This window comes from Haliotis rufescens, unplaced genomic scaffold, assembly GCF_023055435.1.
Source record: "Haliotis rufescens isolate VD_foot unplaced genomic scaffold, xgHalRufe1.0.p SCAF_43, whole genome shotgun sequence".
Lineage (NCBI taxonomy): Eukaryota > Metazoa > Mollusca > Gastropoda > Lepetellida > Haliotidae > Haliotis > Haliotis rufescens.
In genome coordinates, this window is record NW_025964146.1 from 3,443,055 (window position 1) to 3,468,566 (window position 25,512).

General features: G+C 43.6%; 1 protein-coding gene across 1 annotated transcript; it reads left to right on the forward strand.

Moving 5' to 3' along the window:
* Positions 1 to 153: 153 nt before the first annotated feature.
* LOC124151146 (caspase-3-like) lies at positions 154 to 24,147 on the forward strand. Its single transcript, XM_046523491.2, has 3 exons — positions 154 to 622; positions 4,260 to 5,465; positions 22,229 to 24,147. The coding sequence occupies exons 2-3, from the start codon at positions 4,431 to 4,433 to the stop codon at positions 22,553 to 22,555; spliced, it is 1,362 nt and encodes a 453-aa protein (XP_046379447.2). The 5' UTR covers positions 154 to 622; positions 4,260 to 4,430; the 3' UTR covers positions 22,556 to 24,147.
* Positions 24,148 to 25,512: the final 1,365 nt, after the last annotated feature.

Below are 25,512 nucleotides of genomic sequence, written 5' to 3' on the forward strand. Positions count from 1 at the left end.
GAGGATAGAATGACCACACATCCATAGACTTTTCTTTCTGAACAACCTTGGAGCAAGGCTAGGGATTTTCATTTTTCTTTGTAGATGTTTTGAAATCGTCCCCGGCGTAAGCACTATAATTGAAGTTAATCGAGGTCACAGGGTTTACTTCCGCCGGGTCACAGGCAATCGGGCGACTGTGTGTTTTTCGCCGAACAGAACAAATGGATATAATTCGGGATATACCAATCTGAGTTGGGCCTTCCAAGTCTACACCGGCTGTGGCTACGGTCGCAACCCACGCATGTCGCGCGTGATGCATGCAGTCATGAGATGTGTTTATTGCAAAGCTGGTTATCTGCCTCAAAGGTCTCAATGTTAAAGACGCCTTCTCCTGGTGAACTACGTTTTCCTAGAAGTCTATTTTTACCCGTGCACTTCACAGGATGTCAGCGGCAGTGACCTCTGACACAGAAACTTCACAACATTAAATCTGTAATCATAGGTTTGGTGGCTGTCATATTTATCATATCATTCCTGGATTCATAGCACTGGGACAATTTGTTTGACATTTGACGTGAAACGCATTTCCTGTTTCAAAGGAGAAGCAATGTGAATATTTGGTTGAAGTCTCGGAAATTGCGTAAGTATTACATTGTCAGGTCTATTCAATTTATGTCATTTGGAACAAGCATGAAATAATTCACTGTCAATCAATATTCCTATTCGGTCGGCGAGTCACGAGTGTATGATAATTACTGAGGCCCATTTCTAACGCAGTAGACTAATTTGTGTACAAACATGAATGTACGTGACGGAAGTGATTTCAGGGTCGTTGCCTATGTCACAGTGTGACAATCGGCGCGCAGCACTGACATGTTAGTTAGTTAGGGGCACCACCATTTAATATTGTGGGGTTGGAGATTTCTGTTGAAGACATAGTATTTCCTTAGACAACGTTTCAAAACAGGCATTTTGTCTGTCAAAGACCAATCCATCATCTTCAGCGAACAGTGTACGCTTTTAGGTAGACTTGCACAAGTCTCTAAGACAATAATTATTTGTTTAAATCATAATTTGTAGATTATGCAAATAATAAGAACAAGTTGTCCCTATAAGAGATGGGATGGTTAGACTGTACTTAGTCCTTGTACTGTCAACATATCTAGACTTGCCTATAAGGAGGATAGAATTACTACACATCCATGGACTTTTCTTTCAGTACAGCCTTGGAGCAAGGCTAGCTTTTTGGTAAACCCCCAGAACAAATGTTTTCATTTCATTTGTTTATTTCAGGAGGAAAAAAACGTAAAAAATAACCTAAATGCCAGTCGCGACCCATCTTCCCGAGGCAAGAGAGTTAACTGACTATAAAAGTCCAGTTAACTCTCTTGCCTCGGGCAGATGGTCTTGACCCTCCCCAAAGAATGGTTGGATCTTAAGCTGACTTAAAAGCTGAATCAATGCCATTTAATGGCGCCCAGTCCGTATATATGTTGTTGCTCCCAGTAATGTACATGGTGTATGTTTGTATGGAAATAACCACGCCTGTTATAATATGGCGCATTACAGCTATCAGTACGTAGTGAGCGGTCTATTTACTGTTCATAACATTCACTATCTACCCATTCATAGATACCCTGATAACAGCTCACGCATTCAATGTCTGTGTATTCAAGAAATTGATTTCCTTTTGAATATCAATCTCATTAAATTTAGATCTTAGTTCCCGCTATCGCTGAACAAAGACCTGAGGGCATCCCATTACGGGTCAAGTCAGAACGACCTTTCATCCGACCAATCAAAGCGTCACTTACCAGATCATAAAAGTGACATTCGGATTGTGTTTTCTAATCATGCAACCTCGAAAACGTTTACACGGGGTATTCCGAAAGACAGTTACGGCTCGTAGGACTGATTCCGTCAAAATTATCGTCTATCTCTCGCTTCAGTAGGATAAACATTTGAACGGAGGAGGCGTTGCACAGTACGTGGGAAGCACTGCCATACAATCTCAACCATATATTAGACATTCCGGAATGTTCGTTTTTCTTTAGTTTTCAAAATTTAATCGAGAACTGTGTCAAAATATTTTTCAAGCGTAGTCTGAAATGGAAGTCGTCAGGTTGAAACGTGTGCCGTGAAGCTCGCGAAAGCTGCTTCCTAATTGGCTGACGTCGACTTCCTGTTAGTCATTTCAGTGGTCGGTCAAAGCTAGCGAAAGGTCGTTCTGACGTGACCTGTAATGGGATGTCCTCAGATCTTTGTTTAGCGGCAGCGAGAATTTAGATCTGATTTTAATGAGATTGTTTTAAATAAATGACACCGAGTCTGTATAGAAAATGCGTGTACCGTACTGTTTCAAATAATCTCCCCTCTTCCATAACCCTTAGATTCCGAGGTAGCGGTAGACTAGCCCCCAGCGACCTGTACTGGTCGAGAGGTGGTGGGGTAGCCTAGCGGTTAAAGTGTTTGCTCGTCACGCCGAGGGCTCGGTACTTTGGTACTTACATCTTCCGTAGTGGTGTAGAAGCTCGTATGTTATTGGGTTTTCCCCATCTTGGCAGGCAGGGTAACAACAAGTACAATCTTTTAACGTCTGTTAGTATGAGGCGGCCGGGGATCGAACCTCGGACCTTCCGCTCTCCGGGCGGACGCTCTACCACAAGACCACGGAGGTGGTCCATTTAAATATACAAGCAAACAAACTCGTCAATGAGGGTGTATTCTGAAAAAATCGTTCTGACATCGTTATTTTGATCTAATGTGACGAGTTATAGTCCGTCGGCAGTCCACACAAACATTGGGCGGGAGTTCAAGAAGTGTATTCAAGAAATGCGAGGAGACAATCCATCCATAGGCGAGGAGTGAGTCTTGTTTTACGCCACTTTTAACAATATTCCAGCAACATCACGGCGGGGGACACCAGGAATGGGCTTCACACGTTGTACCAATGTCGGGAATCGAATCCGGGTCTTCGGCGTGACGAGCGAACGCTTTAACCACTAGGCTACCCGACCGCCCCTCGTCATATTGGCGAAAGGGCGATACATGTTCTGTTAAGTTAATTTACAGTGTCTCAAATACACGGCATGGTATACGCCAATTTCTAACTGTACGTGGACAAGATTTGGTTGGTTTGTTGTTTAACGCCGCACACAGCAATATTCCAGCTATATGACGGCGGTCTGTAAATAATCGAGTCTGGACCAGACAATCTAGTGATTGGCAACATGAGCATCGATCCACTCAATTGGGATCGATGACATGCATCAACCAAGTCAGCGAGCCTGACCATCCGATCCCGTTAGTCGCCTCTTACGACAAGCATATCCCCTTTTACGGCAAGCATGGGTTGCTGAAGACCTATTCTACTCCGGATCTTCACGGGCCACATGGAACAGAGGACATCATCAGCTTATTATTTACGAGATGTTAAATATGAAATTGTTGACCTGATTTTCATATATATATATTTTGAACTGATGACATGATAAGCAGTACTTGTCATAAACTCGTTTTTAATCGTTTTGCCGTTACACTATTCATACAGTTCTCAGGGTTGACGAATATGTCTCCCTGTTTCTCATTCTATATGGAGACCGCCTCAGTGGCCCAGTGGTAGAGCGTCCGCCCGGAGAGCGGAAGGTCCGGGGTTCGATCCCCGGCCGCCTCATACCAAAAGACGTTAAAAGATTGTACTTGTTGTTACCCTGTCTGGCGCTCGGCATTAAGGGGCTAAAACAAGGACTGGTCGGCTTGGGAGTCAGAGTGGGTGTATTTATGTTAAACTGCGACATGGTATCTCAGTGAGCTAGCACTATAAATCGGCATCAGTCCGGACTAGTACAAGCAGCCCCCCCCCCCCCCCCCCCCACACACACACACACATGCATGCACGTCGCTATATAAGTGCAATAATCTTGGACGCGACGTTAAACCCAATTTCACCTCACCTATAACTATAAGGGACATTTACCGATCAAAATGATGTAAGTAAGAGATGTGAAGATGTTTACAGGAGATGTGTTGATGTTTACAGGAGATGTGTTTATGTGTTTAGAAAGATCCCAAATTGCGTAGATCAATGCTCCTGATGCCAATCACTCGATTGTCTGGCCCAGACTCGATTATAGACAGACCGCCGTCATATAGCTGGAATATTGCGGCTTTAAACAAGAAAGAAAGAAAGTTTAGAGAGACTGAATCCCGCTTGAAACGCGGTATCAATACCCGGAAGTATCACCATCTGTGTTAAGCTATGATTTCCCTTATTTCAGACCTGGGCGATCCACGAGAGGCAACAAGGAAGTTGAGAGTCGGACCTGTACACAGATAATATGTTAGTTGGAAATTCCCATGCGTTTAAGTGAATCTGACATCTTATACCAGTGACCAGAGCCGTGCTGACTGTACACTGCCATTCCTTCATCGCACAGACCTTCAGCATCATGGGTGGAAAACCCAGTCGAGACGGCTACACCAAAATTGAGGAAGGGCGAAATAAAATAATTAAGATTGTTGTGATCGGGGATTCTGTCGGCAAGTCGACCCTCATCAGACGGTTTACCGCCGACAAGAAACTGAAGACCATGGCAATGGAGAATTCAGCAACCTGGGCTAAAAGAGTGACCGCTCCTTGGACAACGGCCGAGATGAATATCTTCGAACTGCGCGGACCCAAAATACGTCTTTTCTTCAGCTTTCTTCTCCGTAACGCTGACGTCGTCCTTAAACTGTACGACGCCACAAATGAGCGTTCTCGGGACAATATTAAAAACAAATTTTCCAGAACAATTAAATTCAAGGCACCGAGGGCGAAGGTGTTCCTTGTTGGTAACAGAGCGGACGTCGACGTCGCTGATGCCGAGAGAGGTGTGTTTGACGTCGATGAGATTGATTCAAACCATGGGCGTATCAAACACTTCATTGTGTCGGCGGAGACGGGGTACAATGTGGAACGCTTGTTCAGCCTCGCTGTCATGGATGCTTTTCCAGAAGGAGAGACGGGCCATTGCGCCAGGGCGCCTAGAATGGATTACGATAGCCCCGCGCAACATATTTGCAAAGACGTATCAGCATACAAGATGAACACCAAAGTCAAAGGCATTTGTCTGATAATCAACAACAAAGATTTTGACCAGACTGACCTCCCACCCGACCAAAGATTAGCCACGCGACACGGCACGGAAACCGATGCAAGGAGGCTACGAGATTTGTTCCAGGAAATAGGATTCCATGTGCAACAGAAGGACAACCTCACTGACACTGAGATGCTGCGGCAGTCGCATGTGGTCGCCTACGCAGAGGATCATTCCGGGTACAGCTGTTTCGTGTGTTGTATCCTGTCACATGGGTCCGAGAACAACCACGGGTCAGTGTACGGGGTCAACTGCCGCGACATCGCCATCTCCTCCCTGACCTACCCCTTCCAGGCACGCAATTGCCCCTCCCTGGCCGGCAAACCCAAGCTCTTCTTTATACAGGTAATGTTCTTTGTTTGTTTGTTCTCCGGATTGTTGGTCTTGTCATAAGAATGGTGATACTGGTCAATGCAAGACAAGACTTTCTGAAACATTTCACTGAATTATTTCTCGTCTCATAAATAGACAAAATGGCGGGGGACACCAGACATAGCTGCACACATTGTATCCATGTGGGGAATCGAATCTGGGTCTTCGGCGTGACAAGCGAACGCTTTAACCACTAGGCTACCCCACCGCCATATTTATGAGACCAGGTAACACGAAATCAGAATCTATGGTGCTATAATTTTCTCTGCTTTTCAACTAGAACTGAATTACTTCTCACTCCACTCTACGACCCAAGTATTGAGGCCATTACTAAATCATTTATCAACACACGAGAGAAGTGTCATTCCTCTGTAATTATCGACAGTAGTCTCACTTATAACTCTTTGTGAATGGGGAGTATCACACCCTTCACCCCTCAGTTGGATACTTCCCTGTTTTTAATGTAACATCGAACAACCTGTGATCACATTAGAGTGACTTGGGCCTAGGCTGAGATCACTCTAAAGTGACTTGGGCCTAGGCTGAGATCACTCTAAAGTGACTTGGGCCTAGGCTGAGATCACTCTAAAGTGACTTGGGCCTAGGCTGAGATCACTCTAAAGTGACTTGGGCCTAGGCTGAGATCACTCTAAAGTGACTTGGTCCGAGGCTTAGATCACTCTAAAGTGACTTGGGCCTAGGCTGAGATCACTCTAAAGTGACTTGGTCCGAGGCTGAGATCACTCTAAAGTGACTTGGGCCTAGGCTGAGATCACTCTAGAGTGTCTTGGTCCGAGGCTGAGATCACTCTAGAGTGACTTGGTCCGAGGCTCAAACCACACTAGAGTGGCTTGGACCTAGGCTGAGATCACTCTAGAGTGACTTGGTCCGAGGCTGAGATCACTCTAGAGTGACTTCGTCCGAGGCTGAGATCACTCTAGAGTGACTTGGTCCGAGGCTGAGATCACTCTATAGGTTGACTTGGGCCTAGGCTGCGATCACTCTATAGGTTGACTTGGGCCTAGGCTGTGATCACTCTATAGGTTGACGTAGGCCTAGGCTGCGATCAATCTATAGGTCGACATGGGCCCAGGGTGCGATCACTCTATAGGTCGACTTGGGCCAAGGCTGAAATCAATCTTGAGTGACTTGGTCCTAGGCTGAGATCACTCTTGAGTGACTTGGTCCTAGGCTGAGATCAATCTTGAGTGACTTGGTCCTAGGCTGAGATCACTCTAGAGTGACCTGGGCCTCGGCTCAAACCACACTAGAGTGACTTGGACCTAGGTTGCGATCACTCTATAGGTTGACTTGGGCCTAGGCTGCGATCACTCTATAGGTCGACTTGGGCCAAGGCTGAAATCAATCTTGAGTGACTTGGTCCTAGGCTGAGATCACTCTTGAGTGACTAGGTCCTAGGCTGAGATCACTCTTGAGTGACTTGGTCCTAGGCTGAGATCACTCTTGAGTGACTTGGTCCTAGGCTGAGATCACTCTTGAGTGACTTGGTCTTAGGCTGAGATCACTCTTAAGTGACTTGGTCCTAGGCTTAGATCACACTTGAGTGACTTGGTCCTAGGCTGAGATCACTCTTGAGTGACTTGGTCCTAGGCTGAGATCACTCTTGAGTGACTTGGTCTTAGGCTGAGATCACTCTTGAGTGACTTGGTCCTAGGCTGAGATCACTCTTGAGTGACTTGGTCCTAGGCTGAGATCACTCTTGAGTGACTTGGTCTTAGGCTGAGATCAGTGTAAAGTGACTTTGACCTAGGCTGAGGTCACTCTTGAGTGACTTGGTCCTAGGCTGAGATCACTGTAGAGTGACTTGGACCTAGGCTGAGATCACTCTTGAGTGACTTGGTCTTAGGCTGAGATCACTCTTGAGTGACTTGGTCTTAGGCTGAGATCACTCTTGAGTGACTTGGTCCTAGGCTGAGATCAGTGTAGAGTGACTTGGACCTAGGCTAAGGTCACTCTTGAGTGACTTGGTCCTAGGCTGAGATCACTGTAGAGTGACTTGGACCTAGGCTGAGATCACTCTTGAGTGACTTGGTCCTAGGCTGAGATCACTGTAGAGTAACTTGGACCTAGGCTGAGGTCACTCATGAGTGTTTTGAGCCTAGGCTGAGATCAGTGTAGAGTGACTTGGACCTAGGCTGAGGTCACTCTTGAGTGACTTGGACCTAGGCTGAGGTCACTCTCCCGAGGCTCAGAGCACCCCCTTATTATTTCAAACGTCCTTGTTTGATTGTATGTTTGTGTATAAATTCATTAATTTACTGGAGGCGTAAGTATCAGGTGTTGTGGGGTGTACATGCTGCTTGAATGACACATGTCCTCACCCCATCCCCTACCCCTTTCACAGACACACGCATGCGGAACCGCCCTGTCAATGTCGTCACAACTTTGAGGATCCACATCATTTCATATCTGTATGTCCACTCTTTACAAACCTACGAAAAAACCCAAACCGAATAGTTCTTCATTAGAAAAATCTCAATTCGGACTGAAGAAACCTATACCCAGCTAACAATTTCACGTTGTGACAACGTTGTGATAACGTTGCGTTTACGTTGTGGTACGTTGGGGATATTACGTCTATATAACGTTATTCTGTGGACAGTTTTATGTGTCACCACGTCATGGCCTAACGTTGTGATACGTCATATTCACGTCAGTAGTATAGTGTCACCAGGCAGGAGCTGGTTTTGGTAGACCATGGTAGACCACCAGACTGAAAGGGTCCCCCAGCCTATCGGAACGATCGCAAGGGGGTGGGGTGTGTGTGTGTGTGTGTGTGTGTGTGTGTGTGTGTGTGTGTGTGTGTGTGTGTGTGTGTGTGTGTGTGTGTGTGTGTGTGTGTGTGTGTGTGTGTGTGTGTGTAATATAGGATGACTCATAGGTGAAGGCTGTGGTGGAACGGGCACTTGCTGCCTTGAAGCGTCAACAGAGTCAAGGGTATAAAAGAAAGCTTCATACCCTCTAATCGCACACCGTATTGGATCACCATGGGGGTTGCCACCTGTCCGGACTGTGAAAAAATGTTTTCAAGGAGAGATGTCATGTTACGACACAGGAGAAATAAACATAGCATACCGCCGCCGCCGTTACAAGCCCACCCGCTGCCGCAAGTCCACTCGCCATTACAAGCCCACCCGCTAACGCCGCCGCCGCAAGCCCATCCGCTACCGCCGCCGCCGCCGCCGCCGCAAATCCACCCGCCATTACAAGCCCAGCCGCTAACGCCGCCGCCGCCGCAAGTCCACCCACCGCCGCCGCTGCGTCAAGCCAACCCGCCGTTACAAGCACATCCGCATCCGCCGCCGCCATCGCAAGTCCACTCGTGGCTGCCTCATTTACCATGTATATCTGATTTTCGAGAACAATTCAAGTTCCTGATTCCCTCAAATGCGCTCGTTGTGGGACCCAGTGGTTGTGGAAAGTCTGTGTTTACCTCTCATGTACTCCGGCATGGCCTGATCCAACCCCAACCTACCCGCATCGTTTGGTGTTATACTCAATGGCAGCCATTATATCAGGACCTCGGTGAGCAGCTGCCTCAGCTGACCTTTGTAAAAGGAATTCCCTACGATATCTTGGACGAGGATTACTTTGATGCTCGTCAACAGAACGTGTTGGTCCTGGATGATTTCCTGGCCGAAGCAAAGCACGACAAGCGTATTTCGCGGCTGTTTACTCAAACCTCACATCACAAGAATGTATTGATCTTTCTCTTGATACAAAATCTGTTTCCGAGAGGTAAGGAATCGAGAGACATTGCTTTGAACGCGCATTATGTCACCCTGTTTCATTCCCCCATAGATAAACAGCAAATCAAACTCTTCGCTCGTAGAATTTTCCCCGAACATATGGATCACTTTATGGCTATGTATGAAAAGGTTGCTGAAACACCCTATGGACAACTCACCATCGATCTAAAACCTACCACCAAAGATAAGGATCGACTGCATGTTAACCTCATAAATGAGGAAAACAGGAGAACAACAGCACAGTCTGAACCTGATATGCGTAGGGAGAAGTTGACTACAACAGAATCTCTGGATAGTCCTCTGACACAAGAAGAGAGATTGCCCCAACATCAGCTCACTCCAATTGAAACCGATTCAGACACGAGTAGTGAGACATCATTGACAATGGCCACGGCTTGCGCAGATTGCGGGGTGCTGATAGATAATATGCACGATCTACAGCGACATATCAAACACTGGTGTCCGGCCAATAGCCTTCAACCTAAGAGAAAGTGTGCCAGACTCGAGAGTGATGACGATGACAGTGACTTTGACGACCTAGCCTCTTCCCAGAAAGGCAGTGGTCTTGCCGTCAAACCTCCACGTGGAAAGTCAACATTCACTAATATGGAAGCCGAGGAGTGGCAAAATGTAGGCTTACAACGCATCTGGAAGCAGGTGTACGATACGTTTCATGACAAGATGAAACTGCAGAAAAAACAGTACAAGCGACAGGGACGAACGCAAGAATGGATTGAGAGAAGATTGAAACTGAGGTGGGAGGATCTAGTGCGTAGTACTCTCAACTATGCAATGGAATATACCACGTACTTTAAAGAGGCACCTCTGTTTCAAAACATGCTATACAACCTGGGAGACATGAATCCTTCCACGGAACAATCCGTTCTCAAAAATAAAATCAAACTCCTCCTAAAACCCAAGATGAAAGAGATCCTGCCTTTGATGGATATGCCGGAAATAGAAAGTGAGACTGAATCTGATAGCGTTGCAGAGGATAACGACGGTGATGACGAGGAGGAGGATGATGATCGTGAGCAGAACGATTAGGCATAAATACCCATCACTACTATATCAGTCTAACAGTCAGAAGAGAATGCCGAGTCAACGCCACGCGTCTAGTTTGATTCATATTTTGAAAACACCTCGTAAACTGAGGCGTTTGAACGATAAGAAACACCGAATTTCCCTCTACGTGAGAGGAATTGTGAAACTGGGACCTCCTGGACGGAAATCGTTACAAGCAATGGATAAAGCATAGACTATAGACAACCATTCAACCTTAAAACAGCGTAGGAAAGGAAACATTCAACAGTGTGAAATGTGTTTCAAAACATGGACTCGCTGTTTAAACAATAGGGCCTACGAGCAGCAGCAGCATGTGTATATGAGTGACTAAATAATGTTCCAGAGTGAATACTATTGTCCATTCGTATATCACGGCTGTGTATGGAACCGATTGACTCGAATCAATAAATGATACGAATGAATTGTTGTTGTTTTTTCTCAGTTTTTGGCATATTAGTATATAGTCTTCGTCATACTACACCCGTGAAGGTCCCAGGTTATAGAATCGACCTTCAGTAACCCATGCTTATCGGTGACTGACGGGGATCGGTTGGTCAGTCTCGCCGACTCGGATGACACGTGCCATCGGTTCGTAGTTGCACAGATCGCTGCTCATGCTGTTGATCACTGGATTGTCTGGTCCAAGCTCGTTTATTGACAGACCACCGTCCTAGAGCTGGAATAATGCCGAGTGTGGCGTAAAACTAAATTCACTCACTCACTGATACCAATGCATCTAAAAAGTAATGTCATCGTTTAAATGGTGAGTTTAAACGCGTATTTTACCCTTACAAGGACGAGTGCATTCCACACACCCTTCCTGATATCCAATGTGTCACTGTTTACAGTTCGGGCGAACATAACCCTATAGACATGTGTGCGGGCGAGTTCATTCATCAGAAATATGTCATTTACGATGTGTTTATAAATATGAACTGCTAACCACGCTCATAGTCATGTTGCGTGTCGTGGTTAGAACCGTAATTGATCTATTGAAAGGTGTCATACATTCGTGTTCGGATATAGGTACGACATCTACACGCACATACTTTCCTACATTATTCAAATGTATTAAATACCGGATACGTTTAATAGACACCAACGAAAGAAAGGTTTAATGAGGGGAATACCCATATTATATCCTCTCTGAAATAACTCCCTTTTAAAATAACAAATGTACAACACATCTTCCCTAACATATCATAAATACGGGACACTGGTCACACAATTTATGAATGGGAAGCTTCAGGCGAGGCTGGTATGTTGACATTAATTGTAAGGCCGGGGTATGTTGACATTGTTATGGGCGGTCGGTCGCTTAGTCTCTCTGCTATACATTAGCTATGAATAAACCTGCTTCGACATATATTTCCAATAAAACATTTTCCTCGTGAAACATTTTTCCATGATAAACTCTATTCTCTCTTCGAATTAAGGGTGAGTATTGTAAACATGAAAATGTCCTATAGATTGCTTCCATCACTTTCCCAACAAACCTAGCTTCGTGCCGTCACACTGCTTCATGTACTTATCAGTTTCTTATTGAACATAGACAAGGTTGTAACTATCTATTTTCAAAATAGCACGCGCTGAAGTAAAACTGTGCACATCATGTTACACGGTTAAAACTCAAACCGCACGGCTTATTTATCATCGCGTTAAATGGAAAAGCTAGCATTGAAACATCAACTATGCAAGTCGGGACAGACCTGAATAAGTCAACGCCTTCTTTACAAATGGTTCACAATAGTACGCAGCGCGGGTGATTCGAAATCCGGCTGTCTTCAGCGTTATAGTCAATGCAGGGTGACGTGACTACCTCGTTCTTGCGCGCTAAATGTAAACTACACTGCTAGCTTGCTGATTGTGTAGTCTTATCTATTTTGTCTATATTTTTTTCTATACAGGTTGTCTAACGTTCATGGTGTACAACGTGTAGACTGTACAAGATGAATTTGATCCAGCTAGACGTACATTTTTTTCCCCACCTACATTACCCGGCGTATATCATGTTGACACAACCCGTCTCTATTGCGGTATGGTCGTACTTTCAACACACACCCTGCATTCATCAAACCAGGTCGCACACTCTAGCGAGCGCGGTCAATTTGAAACGACTACGTGAGTTGTACACTAATTGTAATTTCTACTAACGCCTGAAATAAACGAAACTATTATGACCAATAAACAATTTGAAACGACGAGGTCACGTGAGTTATCAAGCGCGCTCAATTCAAACTGGGCTGCTTGTGTATTCAGGGCAGCACGCCATACACATAGCTCTATTGAATACCCTTTACTTTTGTTTACTTACGAATTCTTTTCTGTCTTAGAAACACACACCTTTCATTCCCCGCCCTTTCCCGACGCGCTGTTGATGCATGAGTCATCCTATCCGATCACGTGACTTGGACCAGCCAATCAACTTCGCATCCGCCTGGATCAACCGGATCAACCAAAAGGGGGTTCCTGCGGACTGAGACTATACTACTCACGTCGTCACGACGTTGTGATAACGTTGTATTTTACGTTGTGGGAACGTTGTATTTTACGTTGTGGTAATGTTGTATTTTACGTTGTGGCAATGTTATAATATTGCGTCTCTTCAACGTTATTCTGTTTACTACCATGGACGTTGTCACGACGACGTGAACTAACTTTGTGTTACAAGGGTAAAATACGTTGAGACAACGTTACCTCATGACCATTTCCCACAAAAATGTTGTGAAAACATCTCAAAGACATGTACCGGAAATGTTTTAGAATATACTTTAGTCACGTGAATGTGTATGATTCGAGATACCCTTTACGTTGTGTGATGTCCGATGTGATGTCAAATGTCTACTTCGTGTACAGAAAACGTTCCAGATGTCAATACTCTCTGTTCATACGTTCTGTTTTTCATTGATCCATTCTTATAATTTTCGCCGCCTCCGTGGTCTTGTGGTAGAGCGTCCGCCCGGAGAGCGGAAGGTCTGGGGTTCGATCCCCGGCCGCGTCATACCAAAAGACGTTAAAAGATGGTACTTGTTGTTACCCTGTCTGGCGCTCGACATTAAGGGGCTAAAACAAGGACAGGTCGGCTCGGAGTCAGTATACTGTGTCTGAGTTGGGTATTCATGTTAAACTGCGGCATGGTATCTCAGTGAGCTAGCACTATAAATCGGCATCAGTCCGGACTAGTACAAGCAGCCACACACACACACGTGCATGCACGTCGCTATATAAGTGCAATAATCTTGGACGCGACGTTAAACCAAATTTCACCTTCACCTCACCTCTTATAATTTTCACCGCTGCTTTGCTTTTCACGCCCAATGGAATCTGGTTCTTTGGAAAATCAGATTCCAGTTATCAGACCAGTTATTGTCTAGCATTGACGTTATATATGTCTACAACAATGGCTGGTTTCGACATGAGTGTCGGTTGATGACAACATGTGGTGTTACAAGCTGGAGTCACATAATACCAAATTATATTTCATGTAGACCGGCCCACACATTTCAGCAAGAGGTACGCTCATGTGGTTTGAATAATATTTGTTCAGGAACCAATAGTTAAAATTAGTAACTTGAACACACAACGTAATATTTATATCTCCCTTCAAAATAGCACGTGTTTTAATACATAAAAATGTTTAACAAACACAAGTTGTTTACCCTTGTAGCTGCCTCCAAGCCAGACGCGAATTGTGTTTATATAGTCCATGTAGGTTTCGTATGTGTGTAAACTAGATCAATGTCGTGTACAGTACTATGAATTGAATACGATAATGAAATAATGAACGTGTTCACTAGGCGAGACACGTGGTGACACGTGGTCCTGTGCACAGCGCACAGATCACAATTCAGGTGGAGTTAAGCAACGTCGGTCTCGGAGAGTAGTTGGATTGGTGACAGCAGCTTGACTCCTGAGAGTTTCTAGGGCTTCGGTCCTGCCCCACACTGAAGCACATGTAACACATGTGGTGTCTCCTTAGGCAAGTGACTTTGTTCGACATGTGCCTCTGTTCACCCAGCAGTGAGTAATGTGGCTGTTAACCTTCTAGCGCCTCACAGCTTGGGTTGTATACTCCCCAGGGAGCTGAGAATAAAAATCGAGTGCTCCCTGATCCATTGACCGGGGTAATAATGTAAGCGCCATGAGCACACGAGCTGGTATGGAGTTTGGCGCCATACAAATGGACTTATTTTTATTATTATTTAAACAATATGATCTTCTTTAGTTGACTACAAACATAGTTTTTACAAGGACACATACCTTTAGCTACATCAGTAATATATCATTTTGTCATCCCATATCAAAAATCAATCAGCAGACACTACACGATATATTAATCACTTCACTAGGAACTATTTTTTTGGATTGTTTTGTTTGAAACATGAATACTTTTGACAGACTACTGTAACTGTAAGACTGTGTTGAAAATAAGTGAAACGGGTATCACGGAATATGGCATATAAGTGTGTTTGATTTTTTGGAAGAGCATACAGTGTTCAATTATAATATCCTCTGATGTCTAGTATTATGTTTGTTTGTTTGTGCGGGAACGGCAGTATTCCAGCTATATGACGGCTGTCTGTAAATAATCGCGTCTGAACCAGACAATCGAGTGATTGACATCATCAGCATCGATCCTCGCAACTGGGATACGATGACATGCATCAACCAAGTCTGACACCCGATCCCGTTAGTCGCCTCTTACGACAAGCATAGTCACCTTTTATGGCAAGACTGGGAGGCTGAAGATCTATTCTACCCCGGATATTCACGGGTCTTTCGTATTATGAAATCCAAATCAAAGAATATATTCTCAAAAAGAAGGACCAGGAGAAATATAACATATATATTTTATATGGCTTTACATAGTTGACGACGCATCTTATTATTTTTATGCGTCGGCTTTTGATATAACCCTGATATAATTATGATTAGAAAAAAACTCAAGTGGAATCAAAGTGACTTTTAACTATAACTATACTTTAACTATTTGAGAGATCTGACACTTTTAAGAGTAACATTTTAACGTGCGGCTGATGTCCCATGTTAATTCAACAGAAATACATATAGCACATGTCATGCACATCTTCCTACTGTATACAAATAATACTGTATGTCGACAGTTGAACAGTCAGTACTTCCATCATTTATAATGCCATCAAATCTAGCTGATTTCTCTGACTTCAAATTCATAATCACTTTATTTAGCTCGGCCTTGCTAAAAGCCGTATCCAATTCGTTACCCAACTTCGGACAAAGGTGAGGTGAGGTGAAATTGGGTTTAACGTCGCGTCCAAGATTATTGCACTTATATAGCGACGTGCATGCACGTGTATGTGTGTGTGTGGCTGCTTGTACTAGTCCGGACTGATGCCGATTTATAGTGCTAGCTCACGGGGTACCATGCCGCAGTTTAACATGAATACCCCACTCAGACACAGTATACTGACTCCGAGCCGACCAGTCCTTGTTTTAGCCCCTTAATGCCGAGCGCCAGACAGGGTAACAACAAGTACCATCTTTTAACGTCTTTTTGTATGACGCGGCCCGGGATCGAACCCTGGACCTTCCGCTCTCCGGGAGGACGCTCTACCACAAGACCACGGAGGCGGTCTACTTCGGACAAAAGTCGCTCTCTGACTTATGTATCTTCCTCTCTAGCATTTCCTGTTAGAGAAATCTTCAGTTTCTAGCTTTGTAGCAATATCGCCTATAATGTTCCATGACAGTATTTTGTTTTAGGTTATATGTAGTTGTATACAACCTAACAATGGACGCATAAAACACCATGTGCCCCTGCTGCAACGAATTTATCTTACCAACATGTTGTAATATGACATTGTAAAAGAATTAAAACAAATTCAAAATTGATAACAGCTGTTCGATTGATCTGAGGTTAACTTGTGCTATGTCACGTGACTTTCATTGACTGGGAAAAAGCGTGAGCATTTTGCTTCGAAGCGGGGTATAAGGGATTTAATCTCCCTCTCAGAAATCCACGTGCAGCCTCACTTGCTTATGGCGGGGTATAAGAAATTTATTCTCCCGCTGAGAAATTTATTTCCCGCCATGTCGGGATACATAGTATTTTATCAAGATCACGTGGGCCAATCAGATCTCACCATTCTGATGAGGAGGCATTATAACGTGATTTGCTTGCCGTGTTTGCTAAATTCCTTGAGTTCCCTAGTAACTGGTTTGTAATAATAATAAAAACACCAATAACCAGAGTACCATAGGTACTGAAGCTCACATGTGTAAGTTAAATAACATTCAAGGGGTAGGGATGTGCCAATACAATAGGGAATAATGTGTCTTCTTTTAAAGCTGTTAAAAGCTCAGTTTATGACTATTAAGTCATATTCCACAGTCATAATTTCTCGAGATCTGTTTTTCCAGTCACAGTGATGCAAACAGACACTCGGGGCTATTTCGTGTCTCATTGATAGTGATAGACTTGTACAAGTCTCTAAGGCAATAATTATTAGTTTATGACTATTAAGTCATATTCCACAGTCATGATTCCTCGAGATCTGTTTTTCCAGTCACATTGATGCAAACAGACACTCAGGGCTATTTCTTGTCTCACTGATTGTGATAGAGTAGTCCGAAAGGCAATAATTATTAGTTTAAATCATAATTTCTAGATTGTAAAAATAATAAAAACAAGAAAGGAGACACAATTGGTGCCCATGGTGTCTCACCCACACATGTTACATGGATGTTATCAATGAGGAAGTCCGACCCTTCACATATTATTTTCTCAGTTAACTTCAGATGGCTTTTGCTTTCATTTTGGACAAATTGTCCATCGGCACCGGAAGATATCATGGACGCCATGATGCACCCATGAAGAGGAAAAGCTGCTGATCCTGCCCATATTGGGCTTGAAATGATAACATGTTCCACATTTGAGATGATGCCTTTCCTTCATAAATGTCTCAGTGTTTGACAGTGGTGTGTTCCCCAGCAGCTGGTTTTGCTCGGTAATTATCCCAATACATAAGAAAAGAATATTCAACAACCCAGACAACCATTGGGGAATATCTTAAATGAGTTTTCTTGGGAAGACTTTTATATGTAGCACTTAATTCGAAAATTCCGAATCGGCTCATATGCGAGACAAGATTCCCTGAAGTGAGGCTGGTTTTAGGAACAAAACATTCAACGTCAGATGGTATATTGACATTATATACAATAAAAAATGTAATTTGATTTAAAACTTTCATAAACTGATTTTATTTTCGCATAATACACAACTCCTGGTGGGTATTTCATATATCTTATCTTTGAAAATCAATAAATTTGCTTTTTTCGGCCCAAATTTACACACATTTCAAACATGGAAGGGTTCATGTGGTTGTAAATTCATTTCTTACCCCAGTCTTCATTGAGCCAAAATCAATTTATTTTTACACAAACTTACCCAGCCACAGATTACTTTTTACAAACTGTTGCAGAGATGAGTGATGATTAAATAGATCAAATTTAACAGCAGTTCTTTGAATTTTTGAATTACAACAAAAACAAACTCGGTATACTCAGTTCTTTCTTTGTTGGTTGTTTGGTTGGTTCACACCGCACTCAGCAACATTTTCAATTACATAAACAACAAACTCAGTACATTTTCCGACTTTCGTGTCCAATCAAGATAGTTTTCACCAATCTATATGATGTGTCTACTTGAGGTCGCTGTCTACATGTGTGTCTACATGATGTGTCTACGTGAGGTCGCTGTTCAATGCATATCTACATGATGTGTCTACGTGAGGTCGCGGTCTACATGTGTGTCTACATGATGTGTCTACGTGAGGTCGCTGTCTACATGTGTGTCTACCTGATGTGTCTACGTGAGGTCGCTGTCTACATGTGTGTCTACATGATGTGTCTACTTGAGGTCGCTGTCTACATGTATGTCTACATGATGTGTCTACGTGAGGTCGCTGTTTACATGTGTGTCTACATGATGTGTCTACGTGAGGTCGCTGTCTACATGTGTGTCTACATGATGTGTCTACGTGAGGTCGCTGTCTATATGCGTGTCTACATGATGTGTCTACATGAGGTCGTTGTTTACATGTATGTCTACATGATGTGTCTACGTGAGGTCGCTGTCTACATGTGTGTCTACATGATGTGTCTACGTGAGGTCGCTGTCTACATGTGTGTCTACATGATGTGTCTACTTGAGGTCGCTGTCTATATGCATGTCTACATGATGTGTCTACGTGAGGTCGCTGTTTACATGTGTGTCTACATGATGTGTCTACTTGAGGTCGCTGTCTATATGCATGTCCACATGATGTGTCTACGTGAGGTCGCTGTCTACATGTGTGTCTACATGATGTGTCTACTTGAGGTGGCTGTCTATATGCATGTCTGCATGATGTGTCTACGTGAGGTCGCTGTTTACATGTATGTCTACATGATGTGTCTACGTGAGGTCGCTGTCTACATGATGTGTCTACGTGAGGTCGCTGTCTACATGTGTGTCTACATGATGTGTCTACTTGAGGTCGCTGTCTATATGCATATCTACATGATGTGTCTACGTGAGGTCGCTGTTTACATGTGTGTCTACATGATGTGTCTACTTGAGGTCGCTGTCTATATGCATGTCCACATGATGTGTCTACGTGAGGTCGCTGTCTACATATGTGTCTACATGATGTGTCTACTTGAGGTGGCTGTCTATATGCATGTCTACATGATGTGTCTACGTGAGGTCGCTGTTTACATGTATGTCTACATGATGTGTCTACGTGAGGTCGCTGTCTACATGATGTGTCTACGTGAGGTCGCTGTCTACATGTGTGTCTACATGATGTGTCTACTTGAGGTCGCTGTCTACATGTGTGTCTACATGATGTGTCTACGTGAGGTCGCTGTCTACATGTGTGTCTACATGATGTGTCTACTTAAGGTCGCTGTCTATATGCATGTCTACATGATGTGTCTACATGAGGTCGCTGTTTACATGTATGTCTACATGATGTGTCTACGTGAGGTCGCTGTTTACATGTGTGTCTACATGATGTGTCTACTTGAGGTCGCTGTGTACATGTGTGTCTACATGATGTGTCTACGTGAGGTCGCTGTCTACATGTGTGTCTACATGATGTGTCTACTTGAGGTCGCTGTCTATATGCATGTCTACATGATGTGTCTACGTGAGGTCGCTGTTTACATGTGTGTCTACATGATGTGTCTACTTGAGGTCGCTGTCTATATGCATGTCCACATGATGTGTCTACGTGAGGTCGCTGTCTACATGTGTGTCTACATGATGTGTCTACTTGAGGTGGCTGTCTATATCCATGTCTACATGATGTGTCAACGTGAGGTCGCTGTTTACATGTATGTCTACATGATGTGTCTACGTGAGGTCGCTGTCTACATGATGTGTCTACGTGAGGTCGCTGTCTACATGTGTGTCTACATGATGTGTCTACTTGTGGTCGCTGTGTACATGTGTGTCTACATGATGTGTCTACTTGAGGTCGCTGTCTACATGTGTGTCTACATGATGTGTCTACTTGAGGTCGCTGTGTACATGTGTGTCTACATGATGTGTCTACGTGCGGTCGCTGTCTACATGTGTGTCTACATGATGTGTCTACGTGAGGTGGCTGTCTGTATGCATGTCTACATGATGTGTCTACGTGAGGTCGCTGTTTACATGTGTGTCTACATGATGTGTCTACGTGAGGTCGCTGTCTATATGTGTGTCTACATGATGTGTCTACGTGAGGTCGCTGTCTATATGCATGTCTACATGATGTGTCTACTTGAGGTCGCTGTGTACATGTGTGTCTACATGATGTGTCTACGTGCGGTCGCTGTCTACATGTGTGTCTACATGATGTGTCTACGTGAGGTCGCTGTCTATATGCATGTCTACATGATGTGTCTACGTGAGGTCGCTGTTTACATGTGTGTCTACATGATGTGTCTACTTGAGGTCGCTGTGTACATGTGTGTCTACATGATGTGTCTACGTGAGGTCGCTGTCTACATGTGTGTCTACATGATGTGTCTACTTGAGGTCGCTGTCTATATGCATATCTACATGTGTCTACGTGAGGTCGATGTCTATATGTGTGTCTACATGATGTGTCTACTTGAGGTCGCTGTCTATATGTGTGTCTACATGATGTGTCTACGTGAGGTCGCTGTGTACATGCATGTCTACATGGTGTGTCTACGTGAAGTCGCTGTGTACATGCATGTCTACATGGTGTGTCTACGTGAGGTCGCTGTGTGTCTACATGATGTGTCTACGTGAGGTCGCTGTCTATATGTGTGTCTACATGATGTGTCTACGTGAGGTCGCTGTTTACATGTGTGTCTACATGATGTGTCTACGTGAGGTCGCTGTGTACATGCATGTCTACATGGTGTGTCTACGTGAGGTCGCTGTTTACATGTGTGTCTACATGATGTGTCTACGTGAGGTCGCTGTCTATATGTGTGTCTACATGATGTGTCTACGTGATGTCACTGTCTATATGTGTGTCTACATGATGTGTCTACTTGAGGTCACTGTCTATATGCATATCTACATGATGTGTCTACGTGCGGTCGCTGTCTATATGTGTGTCTACATGATGTGTCTACGTGAGGTCGCTGTGTACATGTGTGTCTACATGATGTGTCTACGTGAGGTCGCTGTTTACATGTGTGTCTACATGATGTGTCTACTTGAGGTCGCTGTGTACATGTGTGTCTACATGATGTGTCTACGTGCGGTCGCTGTCTACATGTGTGTCTACATGATGTGTCCACGTGAGGTCGCTGTGTACATGTGTGTCTACATGATGTGTCTACTTGATGTGTCTACGTGAGGTCGCTGTCCATATGCATGTCTACATGATGTGTCTACGTGCGGTCGCTGTCTACATGTGTGTCTACATGATGTGTCCACGTGAGGTCGCTGTCTATATGCATGTCTACATGATGTGTCTACGTGCGGTCGCTGTCTACATGTGTGTCTACATGATGTGTCTACGTTAGGTCGCTGTCTATATGTGTGTCTACATGATGTGTCTACGTGATGTCACTGTCTATATGCATGTCTACATGATTTGTCTACGTGAGGTCGCTGTCTACATGTGTGTCTACATGATGTGTCTACGTGCGGTCGCTGTCTATATGCATGTCTACATGATGTGTCTACGTGAGGTCGCTGTGTACATGTGTGTCTACATGATGTGTCTACGTGAGGTCGCTGTGTACATGTGTGTCTACATGATGTGTCTACGTGAGGTCGCTGTCTATATGTGTGACTACATGATTTGTCTACGTGACGTACTTGTCTGTATGACGTACGTGCATCTTCAGTGCGTCTGTCGAAATGGCGTGTGCGTCTATGTGACGTACTTGTTGTCAAAACGTGTCCAGAGCTCCAGATAACCTTTTGAGCAATTGAGTGTTTACTCTAGGGTTTCTTAATTTTAATTTGGTTATTTCATTTTTTATTGGGTAACCAATATTTTTTCACTCATCTATCCATCACTCTATTGGGTTTTCCCCCAAAATTAGTGAACATTTTAAGATTTAAAAAAAAAATGAAATAATGTTTTAGATGTATATAACTGTTTTAAATATAAAGGCTTGACTCGGAAGTAAATTAACTCGTAATTGTGTTCCGGAAATTAGCTCCTTTGTACGCATGCTGAAAAAGCTTCATTGGGTATTTACGCGAGCCGTTTTTATACATTTGAATTTTTCATTTAATGCATGCGTTTCTGTACGCAAGTTAATGGAAAGTAATTGGGTTTTGAATATTTTTTGGCTATTTTACACAAATACGCTGTTTATCTCTAGCTCTGAGTGTTATCTATATGACTTGTTGTAACGTGATTGTCCTCTTTGTCTTTATACGTGTCTTCTCTCCCACAGGCATGCCAAGGAGACAAGTTTATGAAGGGGTTGGAGACAGATGTCCCTGACGTCGTCCCAAGACCTAGACGTGTCGAAATCATCCCCGACGAGGCTGACTTTCTCCTCATGTTGTCAACCTGCCCCGGCTACGTGGCCCTGCGCAACATCGTCGAGGGATCTCACTTCATGCAAGAGCTCATCTCCACCATCAAGGGGAGCTCCGGCTGGACCATGATGGAGATCGCTATCAAGGTGTGCAACAGGGTTTCTAGGAAGGACTTCAATGGCCACAAGCAAGTGCCCTGTCTGAGATCAACCTTACGAAAGTCCGTCATTCTGCATTGATGTTCACGTGCATTACGTTAGGAGTTGGGGTTTAATGCCGCTCTGAACTCTACATTTCGGTTATACAGTAAACTACGTTTATAACGAACACGCGTATAACGTACTGACGGATATAACGAACATATGTTTCGTCCCGGCCATTTGCTGTATATATGATGTGTATATGCTTATAACGAACTACGGTTATATCGAATTTAAATAAGTGGTCCCTTTGAGTTCGTTATAACCGTAGTTTACTGTATCTGTGTGTGTGTGTGGTTTATGTGAGAGAAGAGAACGCTGGCTTAACGCCATTTTTAAGAGTGTTTAATACGTCATATCACGTCAGCTTGACGTGGGAGGGAATCTCGATCTTAGACATTTGCAACAAACCCATGAACACGTGTGGTGCTGATAAATATAGAAACGTAATTAGGGCGAACCTGGACTCGAACACACGGATCCTAGGTTTCCGGGCCGCTCTAAACACTTCGTACTGGTAATTTTCCGTGTGAGGTCAATGTGTGAGAAAAGTAAAGCAGGTTGTTTGGCATATTGATGAAACCCACGGGCAAAGCATAGTACTTACAGACCATGGATCATAGCTGGATCGAACCTGGGAGCCTTGCTGGTGGCTTTAGGTAGTGTAACCTTTGTCAGCCGCCAGATGAAGAACAAGTAAATATACAGGTCAATATATTCCCCGTGGAGATTCCGGGTCAGAATATGTGGAGTAGTTTCAGGTTACTACGAGATAGGTGGAGTGTCAAACAAACAAACAAACAAACAAACAAACAAACAAACAAACAACTGAGTATACCGAGTTTGTATTTAATGTAATTGACAGTTGAAAGAACTGCTGTTTAATTTGATAATGTCTATTTAAAAATCACGCATCCCGGCAACAGTTTTTGAAAACTAATATGTGGCTCGGTAATTTTGTGTAAAAATATAGTGGTTCAACGAAGACTGGCGCAAGAAATGAATTAGCAACCCCTACCGTGTTTGAAATATAAATTTGGACCAAAAAAACCATATTTGATGATTTAAGATATAACGTCTATGAAAGCCATCAGCATTTGTGTATTGTGCAAAAATTCCTTTTTATTATTTAAAAAAAATAATAATTTAAATTTCAAATCGAATTATATTTTGAAAACAAAAACCCAAAACAAGGAGAAGTATTCTTTGAGTTATGACTGAACGCAAGAACAGTTCATTTTGTGGATATAATTCCATAACTTAAAATATTTTCAATTGAAAATCAATGATAAAATCAACTAAAAGGTTGCTCCTTGTGTTATGTTACAAAGATATACGTCATATAGACAGCTACGTGACATAAGCAAACGTGACGTAGACACACGTCATATTGACAGACACGTGACGTAGATAATAATAATGTATATCCTCCGCTAGGTCGGTATACAGGACGTCTAGTGTTCATGTGTACTGGGCGCTCTATACTAGGGCGCGTTGCAAGCCATGAATCGCTCAGAGAAAGCAAATTAATCGCTCACCCTGATGTCTGCAACAGTTCGAAGCGCTTGCCCACTCTTCCAAAATGGCGGCGCAACTAGCGCTTGGTTGCCTTGACGTAATGAAGAACGTAATAGAAGCTGATGGAATTTATGACTACTTTGAAGATGTAGAGCAGGCCGAGGATGATGGGGTCTTCGCTTCCTTTGCTGATTTCCTCGTTGATCCACTCAAGAATTTTTTGTCCCGCTGCAAAGTAAGCCGCCATTTTGGTTTGAGAACGAAGCGACCTCAGCCAGCGATTGTTTCGCTTGCAAGCGGCTGAAAGTTAGCGCACTGTTGTAAGGCGAATCGCTGTACATCGCTTGCAAGCGATTGGCGCTTTGCGACGCACCCTTAGTGTCTGGACCAGACAATGCAGTGATTGACAACATGAGTATCGATCTACGCAACTGTAATCCGATCGTTGACATGCAATCAACCAAGTCAAAGAGCCTGACCACCCCAACCGTTTAGTCGCTTTTTACGTGAAGCATAGTTTGCTGGGGACATATATTCTTTCCTGGAATCCCCATGGGTTGAATTTTCTTGTGAACGACTTGGTAACAATGCACTATGCTTTATGTATGTACTTACTGTTTGATAAACAAGGGCAATATACACATAGTTACACTAAGTAAGAGAAATTGTACATGTTTTTGTAAGTATACACTAGATTTAGTAGAAATGTACTTGTTACACACTATGTTAAATGATTGACTATACACTGCCAGACAAAAGAAAGTACACACTTCAGTCAGCTCAATACTGTGTACGAGGAGATTGCGACCCCATGTTCCCTGAGACGTCATGTGCACGTCACCTGCTGCGAGATACTCATTGATATGGTGGCCCAGTCGTCTAAGGCGCCGCAATTCGCTGTGCAGAGTTGCGTCCCTTGGAAACACGAGAAACCTAAGAGTGTTGGTTCGAATCCCGGTTCGCCCCGATTATGTTTCCAGGTTTGTCAGCACCATACCCGTGCTCGTGGGTTTCACCGAAGTGGTAAACATCTGAGACCTGCATCACTTTCGGGCTTTCCTCCCACATTAAGCTGACACGCCATGATATAACTGGAATACTGTTAAAAGCGACGATAAATCCAACTCACTCATTCACTCACTCATTGATATGATGCGTGTAATATACCTGATGATACCCGTATCAAATACATCACCATCGATAAACTACACCTTTTTCATTGTTTCATTTTTAGCCGCAATCAAACATAAGAGTATACTTTCTTTTGTCCGGCAGTTTACATAATACGCAGGATTAAATAGAACTGTACATAGTGTCATTAAAAATCCGATTTGGTGGAGTGTAATAATGACGTTATACACTGAATTTAGTGGAAGTGTAATTATGGTATTATACACCGAATTTGGTGGAAGTGTAATGATGGTTTTATACACTGAATTTGGTGGAAGTGTAATTATGACATTATACACTGAATTTGG

Coding starts and splice junctions, on each gene's coding strand:
- LOC124151146 (XM_046523491.2), top strand. CDS start 4,431: ATGGGTGGAAAACCCAGTCGAGACGGCTACACCAAAATTGAGGAAGGG. Junction 5,466..22,228: donor CCAAGCTCTTCTTTATACAG/GTAATGTTCTTT, acceptor TCTCTCCCACAG/GCATGCCAAGGAGACAAGTT.